The 14,661-nt window shown below is 32.4% G+C and overlaps 1 protein-coding gene and 3 non-coding genes across 4 annotated transcripts in view; 2 read left to right on the forward strand and 2 right to left on the reverse strand.

The window, feature by feature from the left end:
* Positions 1-8,297: 8,297 nt before the first annotated feature.
* The window catches only part of LOC148308221 (uncharacterized), a 32,510-nt gene continuing 26,146 nt past the window's right edge, over positions 8,298-14,661 (reverse strand). The window contains exon 7 of the mRNA XM_088262173.1: positions 8,298-8,741. Within this exon, the coding sequence (XP_088118299.1) occupies positions 8,563-8,741 (179 nt within the window). The 3' untranslated portion in view covers positions 8,298-8,562. The remainder of the gene's footprint in view (positions 8,742-14,661) is intronic.
* Positions 10,089-10,175, forward strand: TRNAY-GUA (transfer RNA tyrosine (anticodon GUA)). Its single transcript is given in 2 exon segments — positions 10,089-10,125; positions 10,140-10,175. It is a non-coding gene; the product is annotated as a tRNA-Tyr (tRNA).
* Positions 12,439-12,525, reverse strand: TRNAY-GUA (transfer RNA tyrosine (anticodon GUA)). Its single transcript is given in 2 exon segments — positions 12,439-12,474; positions 12,489-12,525. It is a non-coding gene; the product is annotated as a tRNA-Tyr (tRNA).
* On the forward strand, positions 12,692-12,778 carry TRNAY-GUA (transfer RNA tyrosine (anticodon GUA)). The gene is given in 2 exon segments: positions 12,692-12,728; positions 12,743-12,778. It is a non-coding gene; the product is annotated as a tRNA-Tyr (tRNA).

A 14,661-nucleotide genomic window follows, 5' to 3' on the forward strand; every position in this document is an offset into this window, starting at 1 on the left:
CGCAACACGTATAAGGAAAAATGAAATATAAGGATCAGAATTGTTTGACACTCATGTTGCAAGAAAGGACGTTTCTCCGTATTATCGGTATTTTATCGGACCGGGGATTTCAACCAATAAAATCAAAATTATTAATATACAGGTTTTTGATATGTCGGTGCCTACTTAATTTCTATATATTTGTGTTCAATTAAAATATTATATATTCCATATATTTTTTATTAAATACGCAGTAAAGTTATTTAAATGTATATATACATAGTCATAATAATAATATTATACGTGCAGCACAGTCCCTGTACACCAATAAATTTGAATAAATGATTTATTTATTATTTGTATAAATTGAATAAATTACAAGTATTGAGTAGCGTGAAATAAAAGGATATATCATCTCCCTTTCAGTTAATTGGCCCAGTACCGTATGCACCTTTAAGTCTCGATAAAGGTCTGAAGATAAATAAGTTCTATCTAATAGAACGTATCCATACTACTCTGTCTTTGCGAAAAATCTTCGTCTCTTTCACAATCAAGCATCCCTCATACATACACGCCGATTGCTCCGACCCCTGACCTGACCACTTGATGATGCCAAGTTTTCCTTGTTCTTCGTCTGCTCCTATTTCTAATTCCATTCGTCTCATATTTTTTTACCGTTTATTCGTTCCACGTGTCCAAAACATTTTAACACACCTTTCTTAATTTTATTTTGTCCGCCTCCGTAGTGTAATGGTCAGCCCGCTCGGCTACCGTTCTGGAGGTCCCGGGTTCGATTCCCAAGGGAGGTTAAATAAATATTAGTGATTTTTTCACTGTAATATTAATTCAAAATTACCATGGACTGGTACCTGAAGCGGAGGACTGATCACCTTTCCTTCATGTATAAACGATCAAGAGAACACTGCGTTTATATGACACAGTGCCCTATGCACCATTTGGGTGCGGATAAGGGTTTTATTATTATTATTTCTTAATTTTACTGATAATGCTTATCTCACCTATGAATTATTTTCTAATTTTATCATTCAAATATCTATTATACATGCTTTGGCCACATATTTATCTGATTTCATTCTTCTTTTGCTAACTCCATGTTTCATTTCCAAACATAAGCGTTGGAATCGGTACTCTGGACTCTAGATAAAGACTGGATATGATCTGAAGATTAATTAATAAAACTTGATTCTGACGGTACTTAGTAAAAAATACTACAAATAATATCGGCGCTTTTACTCAAAATTTTTATTATTGTCTGATTACCCATGAATCATCCCTTTTACTCCTCTTGCCATTAAAAATATATATGAAATCATTAAAATATTACATATCGCTCACTCCTTTCAACGTCATATATCAAAAATCGACAATTTTCAGTTGTGCATGTTTTCGGAATGCCCAGAAAACATACTATATCCCAGCAAAAGAGGCATATTTTTAATTTAACATTTACCCGCTACAGGGCAGAAAATGTTGTTTTTGCATTTTGAAGAAAAGGTATCGTTTAATTATTTTTTTTAAATAAACTAAATATTTTTCAAATGGAGAAAAAACCTTCAGGTTTTACCTCAAAAGATCTGTTGCACAGTAAAAAGTTTAATAAGTGGCGTGATATTTATTTTTAATACATTGTGTTATATTTTTAAACATTAAAAACGTTCTCCTGAAAAATCAAGTTTTTTGATTTATGACGTTCTTGAAAGGAGTGAGCGATATATCACAATATATTTAGCTCTACAAAAACAGATTTTTAACCCAAAAGTCTATAAAAGTGAGGATATTATCGTGTAATTTTAGACCGTTGGGTGAATGAAAACGTAAGTTCTAATAAATACGATAAAAAAATAAATATCGACATTCTTACTTACAGGTGTTTTTATTTCATTTCACGTGTTATTTATTTTACGCATTTTATTTATTTATTATTTGACGCAGCATTTTGACAACCCTGTATCAGGTATGTATTTGCAAATTACAAACTTGACCACTTAAATTTCACCTGCTTCTTTTGTCTGAGGTCAAAAAGATGTGCATACAGTTTGAGTAAACATTAACTAGGTTAATTAGCACAAACTTATATGTACGCCAAACTTCAGCGACGTCAGGTTTTTGAAATTCTGACTTGAGGTGACAACTCGGAAAAACCCAATAAATGCTTTCTGGTTTTCGATGCAAATGTTGTTTATATTCGAGTGATAATGAATGCAGTGAAGGAGGGGATAATGTAAGAAATCACAATATACGACAAAGAATGTACAATCTCATTACAATTTAAAACATGTCTCTTTTTTTGGTAGTGTATTGTACGGAATACAAAATAAATACCGTATTTTCACATAATTATGGTATGAATGTAAATATTTGGAATTTTTAAAAATTATTTCACCATTTACTTTGTAATATACCATACGTATATATTCTTGACAACTCAACATAGATGAAGAAGAATATGGAAGTCTGGGTATTTGCAAGGCTTATGACCTGCCATTGGCTGCTTACGTGATCATTTAAAGGTAGGGACTGGCCGGAGCATTTCGTCGTAACGTAACGTCGTAACATCGCTCGCGGCGAGCATCAGCGAGCATCAGCGAGCATCCGAAACTATGGATGGAGCGCTCGGCTCGCTGTACTGACTATACGAATGCTCATAACGTGTTATGTTACAACGAAATGGCTCCGGTCAGTCCCTACCATTACACCCGTGTAACATTCACCATTCTACCCATATGATTGACAACCACACTACTCAAATTTTTGGAACTCATACATATATCATAAAGCTCATGAAGCTTTATGTTTAAGTTCCCGGGAGACATCTATGGTGAGTTTGGGGAAGTTTTTATTAAGTAGAGACCCCTTTATTTAGATGTATGCAATATCTCAACAGGAATAATTTACATATTGGGAGACAACTAATTTTTTATGCAGCTTACAATTTGACTAGATTCTTCTTCTTCTTCTTCTTCTTTTAGTACTAGGCCCTGTCATTCTCGGGTTGCTCCTGGGAGGTGGAAGACCAGCTATCCTTCCATCGTTTAGGTGGTCTTCCTGGGGGAAGATTATTAAACTAGATTATTTTATTAAATTTTTTTGATATGTCCAAGTCTTTGTTCACAAATCTAGGTTCCTCCACTTAGAAGAAACCTAGCACTTAAGCAGAGAAACCCAGATTTGTGAACAAGGATTAGGACACACCAAAGATATTGTGAACTATATATATACTTACGATTTTTTTTTTAAATTTATTGGCAAAGCACCCAATTTTGGGTGATACCTGATATATTTACGATTGAATTAACTTAGAAGTTGTACTCGATTCAAAATTTTTGAGTTTTTAGTTTCAAAGTTTTGGGAGAAGAGTCGCCTGATCGATAAATGAATTAAAACTTAATCAAACACCTGTCTTAGAGAGTATTGATCACCTCAAACTTGAAGTTTTAATTTAAAATTCCAATTTGCTTCCCTATTTTATGAAATCATAAATTATGTGTACTTTTGTTTCAAATAAATATTTGCCCTGGATTTATTTTAATACTATTACGTACAGAGAGATTACAAATGAACCTTAGAGATTTCGTAAGTCAATTCGAATAAATAGCTCAAATAAGAAATAGTAAAAAAAAGCGATATATTTTTTTTCCTAAATATTTTGATAATAATTCATTTATTTGATGGGCCTTGTTTTATAGTAAAACGATTTTAAAAAATCAACATAAATTATTTGAACTATTGAAAACTTTACAAACAATCGTTTTGCATTGCATTGAATATAAAAATTTAGTCGTTTGGTTTTTTTAAATTGCAACAATAATTTCTAAAACGAATCAGCTGCATCAACTACCCTCCCTCTAGTCTTTCTCTCCCATTCTTCCCCCAAAACGACGCATTAATTTAAGATTCTGGGGATCAAAACAACAGGTGTTTGAACAAGTTATATTTTATATTTTTGTCAAGTCGATGTTACTGTACGGTTCACTAGTTATTTTTTATAATAAAATGTAAAATAATGTACAATTGACACTATAACCATGAAAATTAATTAAATTCTACCATACTGTTTTAAAGACAAAGCTTAAAGACTTGTTTTACGTTTTTACTGCGGTAACAATATTAAAAAATACACGTGGCCATTTTTCAAATAATTTATTTTTATTTCGCAATATTGTGAAGTAAAGTAATACAAAGTGTTTACTGAGAATGTAAACGTGTTGTTAATGTTTAAGTGCTTAATTATTTGTGAGTGTGAGTTCGTTATGAAAAAGCAGAATTTTCCATCATAGTTATCCAAAACATATCACTAGCAAATATACTTATAAAAAGTAATTTTGTGCTGTTAGTCTATAAACTATGATAAAATATGATATGAATATATGCCAACCTAACAAACACATAACCCCTGGTTATGTGTTTGTTAGGTTAACTTTGATGGTAACGCCTGCAGTGTTGACATGTCGCTCACTCCTTTCAAGAACGTCATAAATCAAAATACTTGATTTTTCAGGAGAACGTTTTTAAAGTTTAAAAATATAACACAATATATTAAAAATAAATATCAAGCCACTTATTGCACTTTTTACTGTGCAACAGATCTTTTTAGGTTAAACCTGAGGGTTTTTTCTCCATTTGAAAAATAACTACTTTATTTTAAAAAATAATTAAACAATACCTTTTCTTCAAAATGCAAAAACAATACTTTCTGCCCTGTAGCGGGTAAATATTAAGTTAAAAATATGCCTCTTATGCTGGGATATAGTACATTTTCTGGGCATTCCGAAAACACGCACAACTGAAAATTGACGATTTTTGATTTATGACGTTCTTGAAAGGAGTGAGCGATGTGTGTGAACATCGAACATTACAACGCTGAGACCAAAAAAGTTCTCGGAAAATCTTTCGTAAGTACCAATTATTTTTTTTCTATAAACTTTTATCGACATTTTTTGATGTTACCATTTCGCTTTATGCTCGTAAGTTTAAGTGTGCATTTTGTGATTTTTGGATGTAAAACGTTTTAACTTTTGATCAAGTTTAATTCCTGAAGCAGGAATCGTTATTTATTTGACATGTTATAATTTTATTTTATGTATTTTAATATATTTTAACGATAGAACATTTCGCTAAATCTAAATTCTCTTAATAGAATTTTGAAATTATTACGCCTAAGGTCTTAAACATTCATTGCCTGTCACAAAAGTATGGGTTTTACCTACAAGCAACGCCGAAACCCGGTCGCCGGTCAAATGAATAAAAAGTAGAAAAAACCATTCTCTTTTTATTTTATTCAAACAAACAAAGCAACAGTGCAAACATCAGTAAACACTATCGAAAAATAAAATAAAATAGATTAAAAGGAATCTTTACTTTCCTGTAGGTATCATATGCTTGTTCACATGAAATCTTCATTTTATCTTATAAATTTCCTGTGCTCAAAAATGGCGAACAAACGCTACTGTATTCGTTGAATTTAACTTCATTTTCAACGACTTCTTCTTCGCCTTCTGTCCTCCACTGCTAGATATAGCCCTCTGTTGCTGCAGTCAATTTCTACCCCCCAAAGCGACTATGTTGTCGGACCATCTTTTTTGAAGTCTTTCGACAACATTTTCAACGACAACAAGAATAAATTTTATACTCTCTATCAGAGACCTTTTTATTTGGATGTATGCAACATCCTAACCAGATTATTTTACATACTGGAAAAAGCCTGAAAACATGATTCTCAATTCTAATTTGGCTTATAATTTTGTGTTGCTTTAACCTTTTCGAGAGTACAATAATTGGCGTTCGATTTTCTCCGGGGATTGGTTAATTTTTAAATAAATAAAATATTACGAAATCTATGCATTGTGAAGAAAGGAATTGTGTAAAAATAATTTTTAAAAAAATAATAAACTCACCATCTCTTGGCTTTATTTTATGACAAAATTACATACAAACATCCGCAGACGTCATTTGCTATACAAGTTACATCATACCAACTGACAGACGGACTTCGACGTTCATTAACGTCGATACTCCTTTGAGGAAAATTTGCACCAACGTACATTTACGTCCATACTCCCGGAAAGGATAACATTGCATGCTTTATGATGTACTGTACATGCCGTTTGAACTTAAGACGTCTGCATACTACAGATCATGATTTGTCTCTTCTTTTTCCTGGCTACATTCCACCTTATATTTGTAGACTGATGGGGTCAGCTCTCCTCGTCCTCAGGTTAAAGGTCCTTCTGTCCTGAACAACGTCTTTTGGTCATGCCTTCGAATCATGTTATCCCTCTGCAGCACCCATGAATTCTTTGGCCTTCTTCTAGATAACTTTCGAGGAAGATCCATTTCTATTGCCTGGTTAACTACATGTTCAGGTTCTCTGCATCCTATATGCCCATAACATCTCGATTGTCTCTCCTCTACCTTCCTATTTATGTCTGTTGCGCCCAAGCTACCACGAATGCGTGAACTCTTTATTTTGTTTTATTATAAGATTAAAACCAATATTTTTAGCTTTTCCACTTTTTTTATTTGACCAGCGACCGGGTTTCGTCGTTACCGACATCATCAGACTGGTCTGATAATGTCGGTAACGACGAAACCCGGTCGCTGGTCAAATAAAAAAAGTGGAAAAGCTAAAAATATTGGTTTTAATCTAATAATAAATTTAAAATGCAATTCCATCACGAAGTGTCAGTGGATAATATAAATCTTTATTTTGTCTCTAAGGGAGACTCCCACTGACCATCTAAACATTCGCATTTCAGCGGATTCTAGTTGCCTAGAGAAGGTGCTATATATCGTTCAGCATTCGGAGTCGTATGGGAGTGTGGGTCTGACAATTGATTGGTATACTTTTTCCTTTAATTTGGTGGCATTTTTGGATCGCAAAGGCCTACCGTCACAGATCGGAATTTCATCCACCCCACACTTATTCTGTGCGATACATCTGCTGAGCATCCTCCATTCCTATGTATAATTGATACAAATCAAGATTTGTAATAAAAATAAATAAACAACTTTTAATTTGTTTTGAAAAATATGGCGGTATGAAACGTTTTGTTTTGCCTTCGATATACCGCGCGCCTCTGCAGATAAACATGTTTGACTTGGAATTTCCCAAGCGTTATTTATTTATTATCATAATGACCTTTATGAACCGGTGAGGCGAGAACATATCGGGATAGTATATTAAAATTAAAATCGTTTAATATTTTATTTTATCTCAACCTATTTATACGAGACACTGTCTAATGCTCGTTCCAGATGATGCGCAGTACCTAGTGCAAATGTTTGTATTATGCGACGATTTTTGCGTTTAACAACCTTTTTCGGTGAAATTACACTAGAAAATAGGGTATTATCACTCGGGGGGAATATCTAATTTAACATACTCTACCTATAAAGGATTGTGTAAGATTCGTTTTTTTTTGTTTATAACAGCCGCTTTAGTCAAAATTTTCATTCATCATTTTCTTTTGCAAATTTCGCCTTTATGTATCGCTTTATAGAGCTGTAATAGTAGTAGTGTAGATTTGTTTCTGTGACGTCATTCGTTACCAACTTAAGAATGGCAGTAATGCCAATTTTATCATACTTTACCAAATAATCGAACCCGGGACCTCCAGAACGGTAGCCGAGCGTACTGACCATTACACTGCGGAGACGAACGTTCTGGAGGTCCCGTCAAATAAATATAAGGATTTTTTCACTCTAATATTTATTCAATACTACCCTGGACTGGTACCTGAAGCGGAAGGCTGATCACCTTTCCTTCGCGTGTAAACGATCAAGATAACACTGCTTTTATATGACGCAGTGCCCTATGCACCATTGGGGTGCGGATAAGGGTTTATTATCATTATTATTATTATAACAAAATAAATTAAAAATCATTGTACCTACCAATACCATCGTACCCAATTGCACCAGTGCAACATCGTCTGCGACGCCATAACATATCGCTACCCAATTTTTTAATAACATATTCACACAAGTTACACACATCATACAAGTCACACATTTATAAAAAAAAGATTATTATTTTACTTATTTGTGATTTCCATCGTTCTTGGACTTTTTCTATAAAAAATCTCATTAAAAAATAACACAAGTATTTTGTTTACAATTTTATTTTTATTAAGATAAAAAATATATCCGTAAACATACTAATTAAACTAAGTTTTAATAATTATAAATAAAAATACCCTTAAATTAAATTAAGTTTTATAAAAATAAATAAATTGTGTACTTTCTCATTATCAAATGCTTCTGGAAATCATAATAATAATAATAATAAATTAAATATCTTTTTTTTCTTATTCTAAAATATATCACAAGGAAAAAAGTAATATTATTTACGTCTTGCCAACTCTTCTACAAAAATAATCTTAGAAATAATTGGATATTTTTTTAATGTAACATTTTCTTCCGATAGCTTTCTCGCTCTTACTCGCATCGTTTGGTGTAATATTAAATGAGATAGCAAACATGTTGAGTATTTTTTTTAAATATAGTTATCTCATTTGCACTGATGCAGTTGTATCTTAGAATGAGCGAGACGACGATATATTTTTAGAATGTCTCGGGTTGTTCGGGGTCAGTTACAATACCAGCGACAACGACAATGTTATCTATTACGTCCATTACGAAGAAGAGGAACGGTCTGTCGACTGCAAATTCTTCGGTGTTGTCTTCTTTTTCTAATGTTGAAATTGGTTCGCTTCTCTCCAAATATACTACTGGATTTGACACTGAAAAAAAGAAAAAGGAAAAATTGCATTAAAATCTCTTTTTTTGACATCTACACATAGACATCTCACACATCGCTCACTCCTTTCAAGAACGTCATAAATCAAAAATCCTTAATTTTCAGTTGTGCATGTTTTCGGAATGCCCAGAAAATGTACTATATCCTAGCAAAAGAGACATATTTTAAACTTAACATTTACCCGCTACAGGGCAGAACGTGTTGTTTTTGCATTTCGAAGAAAAGGTATTGTTGAAGTATTTTTTGAAATAAACTAAATATTTTTCAAATGGAGAAAAAACCTTCAGGTTTTACCTAAAAAGATCTGTTGCACAGTAAAAAGTTCAATAAGTGGCTTGATATCAATTTTTAATACATTGTATTATATTTTTAAACTTTAAAAAGGTTCTCCTGAAAAATCTAGTTTTTTGATTTATGACGTTCTTGAAAGGAGTGAGCGACATACCATACTACTCCCATACTCACACACACACACACACTCACACACACACACACACACACACACACACACACACACACACACACACACATATACATTATTATAAAACCCTTATCCGTACTCCAATGGTGCATAGGGCACTGCATCATATAAACGCAGTGTTACCTTGATCGTTAACACACGAAGGAAAGGTGATCAGCCCTCTGCTTCAGGTACCAGTCCAGGGGTAGGTAATATTGTATAAACATTAGTGAAAAAATCACTTTCATTTATTTAACCCCCCCTGGGAATCGAACCCGGGACCTCCAGAACGGTAGCCGAGCATGCTGACCATTACACTACAGAGGCGGACGACATCCATACACACACATATTTACACTCACACACACAGACACACATACATACACTCGCACACACCTACCTTCTCTTTTATCTCTTAATATACATACAACAACATTCATAACATATTGTATATATCGCAGTCATACAGGAGAATGTGACCAAGTGCATTGTTTTACAAAAACGAGATCATTGACTATTTGATATCTTACTAGGTTAATATTGCCCTAAAAAAATTTCAAAGGATTTTAAATTTGGAATTATAATATATTGACTTGTTAAAAATGACTAACTGCATTGGTTTTTATTTTCTTGACAAGCAAAAGTGACTTAAATGGCCATCCTAAACATTTTACGTTTTGGTAGTTGGTCAATTTCTCCTGTACGACTACGATATAGAGTTATTTAGTTGGCTTTTATTATAATCAATCTAACTATTTTTACATTTTTTTATACATGCTGGATATTTTTTTTCTCGATAACAAATTGGTACGACATAAAAACCGGAATATTATGTATAACACATTCATTAATTGATCAACCCGACATGTGCCTTCGATAGCTCAGTTGGTAGAGCGGTGGACTGTAGAGTAAAGCATTGTAATCCATAGGTCACTGGTTCAAATCCGGTTCGAAGGAATTTTTTTATAATCACAAATATACAAAAAAAAAAGTTCGTTTTTTCAAAATCTACAATATCTTAACGTGATTCACTGATTTGACGCAACGTCGCATTTGAATGTAAGCGGTTTTTTAAAGTGTGACAGATGCTTTAACCTGTTACAGGTAAAAAAAAATCGCAATGACAGTGCCATCTGTTGACTGTAACAGCAACAAACGCAATACTAAACATTGCTCGTGGTGGCTACGGGCTTCTTGACAGCTGTTGTCACTTTTTGTTTTGCAATTTTAATGCTTCGATTGCATTGTTGTTTGAAAGATTTTTAATATTTTCATCGCTTCACAAGCATTGTTTCATCAAACGTATGGGAAATGGGTGTTTTTACTTTATTTCTTTTTCATTTAACTAGAACAGGACACAGCAATACGTGTCCGGGTACAGCTAGTACGAAACTAATTTATTTAATCTCTTTTAACTTTTTTTTTTAAATCCTATTTTATATATTTTATATGCCTATAAATATTATTTTCTGTAAAGAAATTCATTTTCATTAAATACTACTTTTAAGGCATATTTATAAAGAAGTGAATTCCTTTACAGAATAAAATATTCATAGGCATATAAAATATATAAAATGGGATTTTAGAAATGAGTTTATAAGTCAACAGTCCATGTAAATTTAATTGTCAGGTCAAGCCATCAGTATTACTAATATAAGAAAATATTTCATAACTATCCTTAACGAACCAATCAATGCAATTGTAAAAAACAGTTCATAACTTTTGACAGTTTTACTTGAACAAGACACTAGTTATACACATAAATATGCAAAAATTTATTTAATTATTATTGATTATCTTGATAGTTAATTTATCAGACATTGGTCTGATAATGCCACAAGATCAATGAGACTGTGGGTCAAGAAAATTAAACGGAAAATATTTTTTTTATTTTCAATATTAATTTTAATTAAATGACGTTAAATTTCCATCATGAAATTTAACTACAAGGCAACTAACACCAGCATATGCGAGATTAAAATACAACGGATTTATTTCGGCATATAAATAATTAAATAATTAAGTATTCACCCAGTTTTCTTAAACTTTAATTATTATTATTATCGGCTACCGTTCTGGAGGTCCCGGGTTCGATATCCAAGGGGTGTAAAATAAATATAAGTGATTTTTTCACTGTAATATTTATTCAATATTACCATGGACTGGTACCTGAAGCGGAGGGCTGATCACCTTTTCTTCATGTGCAAACGATTAAGATAACACTGGGTTAATATGACACAGTGCCCTATGCACCATTGGGGTGTGGATAAGGGTTTTTATTTATTATTATTATTATTATTATTTACATACTAATATAAGAGTTTCTGCTTAATAAAAAGCTTCTTTACATCTCACCAATAGATGTCTCTAGTGAAGTTCTAGTGATTCAAGAACAAGGTTTCTAAATTGGTTCATATATATAAAGAGCTTCCAAGAATTTAAGTAGTGTGGTTGTCAATAATGGGTAGAATTGGTGAATGTTACACGTGTGTACAGTGATCACTTAAACCAGCCTATGACTGTCGTCAGCCCCGTAAATGCCCAGACTTCCATATTCTTCTTCATCTTTTATGAGATGTCAAAAAATAATATTATTATTATTATTTAATCATTAATTATTTGTTACTTTTATTGTAAGTATTGTTATTTTACTTTTATTATTGTAATTTGACTTGTCTTTTTAGTTCATCATTTCCCAAATTTTAATTCATTAATTTTTCATTTTAATAACATCATTATGTTCAACAAATAGTTTTTGTATGAAACTAGGAAAACCAAGAGTAGTCTACTTAAAATTTGTATAAAAAAAGCAAAAACATTGATTTTCAAATATAGTCCAAGTTTGAAAATGTATGAAAATGAAAATAAATATCTATTTTGATGTCACAAATCTGTTTATGGAATTTTGTGGCATTATCAGTGTCTAACGAATCTATCAAGTTTATACGAGTACATATATACACTCTCAAGTGCCCTGGCTGTTGCTGGTGTAATAATTTTACCTTGTTATTGTTGAAGTTTTATTCCCATATCAGTAATATTTATCACCCTTAGCTCCTTCATCTACGTCATGTGTAACCAATTATATTCTGCCATATTCCTCCATTCCCATCTCAAATGACTTCATCATCTTTGTAAAGACATAAAAAAAAGTCTACAACTTCAAATCTCGTTTTGATTGATATTTGTCAATGAAAAAAGTCATAAAAAAGCAAAAAATTCCTTCGAACCGGATTTGAACCAGTGACCTATGGATTACAATGCTAAACTCTACAGTCCACCGCTCTACCAACTGAGCTATCGAAGGTGTGATAGTTTCGGACAAATAACAAATACAGTTTCCAATGTCTGTCAAGTAAACATTATGTAAGAGTAAACAAATGCCTCCGAGCGAGTTTTGATTTCTCATTCACCGCCTTTCTCTTCAACAACTGCTCCATTTTAAATTGATTATTTCATTCGCAACTCGCACACCTTCGATAGCTCAGTTGGTAGAGCGGTGGACTGTAGAGTAAAGCATTGTAATCCATAGGTCACTGGTTCAAATCCGGTTCGAAGGAATTTTTTTGTGTTCAAAAACATTTTATTATTGCCATTATGTTTTACAAAATTATGAATTTACTCATTACGTTTAACCGGTCAAAATTAATAATTCCTGCATTTTTTTGTCCACAAGGAACTCGTTTACAAGCTAGTACGAGTACGGATATGTAACCCCGAACGTCTTAGTGATTACTGTCATTCTCATTTTCTATATTTCTTAGAGATTCATTCTCTACCCTATCTTCCATACAGCAGTAATATAATTCACCATAAATTCCTTTAAATACGTCATATGCATCCCTTCAAATATATTTCACCTCCCTCTCAGATTTGGAGATACTGCTTGATCATCTGACCTTAAAACTATTAAACTATTGAATTCAAATCACTTCGATTCAAAGTAGTGCTCTATACACCATCTCAATGCCAAGAGGAGTCAATGAAGATTCTTAACTTAAGGGAGGGGATACGGTATTTGAAAATGATGCGGAATGCATCAAAACACGCGTCACAGTAGATTTTAGGAAACAGTGGTTTACAAAGTAAAAAATTTAATTCGAAATTAATGGAAAGCTTCTGTCATAGTGTAAGTTCCACTAAAAATATATTTGTCTATTACACATAATAGGCAGTTTCGTATATATTTGGTGTATCATTTATTATAGAAGTCAAAAACCTCATTTTACAACCGTAGTACTCGCGATATTAAAAAAGACACGCAGGTATTATTCTAAATCCAGTTTATTCTCAAACCCGTAGATGGATCATCTGTAGCTTCCAAAACTATTCGTTTAAATATAATACTCGCGTGGTACAAAACAAGTGTTTATTAATAATTTAACTGTACAAAAATCTACATTAGCCTAAGAGGCAGTAACACTTTAACACGTCGTATACAATGATCCGTCTGAAATAGTTATTTTTTCAAACCAAGTGGCACACTAAAGTATGCAGCTTATACTTTTCATTCGTCCCGATATGTCCCAAGGAATAAACATGTCACCGTTATTGACAACGATGTCCCAACGTCTTGACGACTCGATATTCGAAAAATATTTATGACCTGAACGTTTCAGGTAGTTGGAAACACAATAATATGAATCCTTCTTTCCCCTCAATGAGAATTTACAGAAAACTTAAAAAAACTATTTAGTCCTGAAAATCCTGAAAAAGCATAGAATCTGAAAAAAATAAATAAATCAAATTGTAGTTGACGATTTTTTTTCATGGTGAAAATATTCTTACAACTCTAGGCTAGTCTATTTTTCTTTGTGTTGGGTTTCTGAAATTTATGTACGAAAATAATCTTGATTAATTGATGCTAATTGATCTCTGAACTCTCCGACCATTTGTATTCGCAAATTAAAACTAATTGTTCGAAATTGTAAAATGTACAGTTCATACTACTGAATTTAAGTGACACTATCAAACGATCACGTATAAAACACCTAAGTAAATTGTCAAAAAAACATATGCATAACAATTTTTCTGTTCGAGTCAGATTTACACAATAAACAAACAAAAACATGATCAAACAAATCTTAAGATAAACATTTTAACAACACTTGTATTTTACTGATTATTATTGTGAATTATTTCAATATTCTAACAAAAAACTAATTGACTAACCATCAAGCCGCTTTCCGCGGGGATGGGCAGAGAAATTGGAGCGCCGCACAACTCTGTCTTTGCAAATAGTCTTTGCCACTTCTACATTAATGTATCATCTCCTCATACATAGCCGCCGATTATTCCGATTCTCGAATTACGAGTTTGAATAAAAATTGTTTATTCATTAAATTTTTTTACTATAAAAATTTTATTGAAACGAATTTGTTCATATTTCAGTGGTATTTTTACTACAACATTTTGAGTGTGTCCAAATACTTGTTCACAAAAT

This window comes from Brachycentrus maculatus, unplaced genomic scaffold (genome assembly GCF_059751285.1).
Source record: "Brachycentrus maculatus isolate JH-2025_06_01 unplaced genomic scaffold, ASM5975128v1 h1tg000173l, whole genome shotgun sequence".
NCBI classification, from domain to species: Eukaryota; Metazoa; Arthropoda; class Insecta; order Trichoptera; family Brachycentridae; genus Brachycentrus; species Brachycentrus maculatus.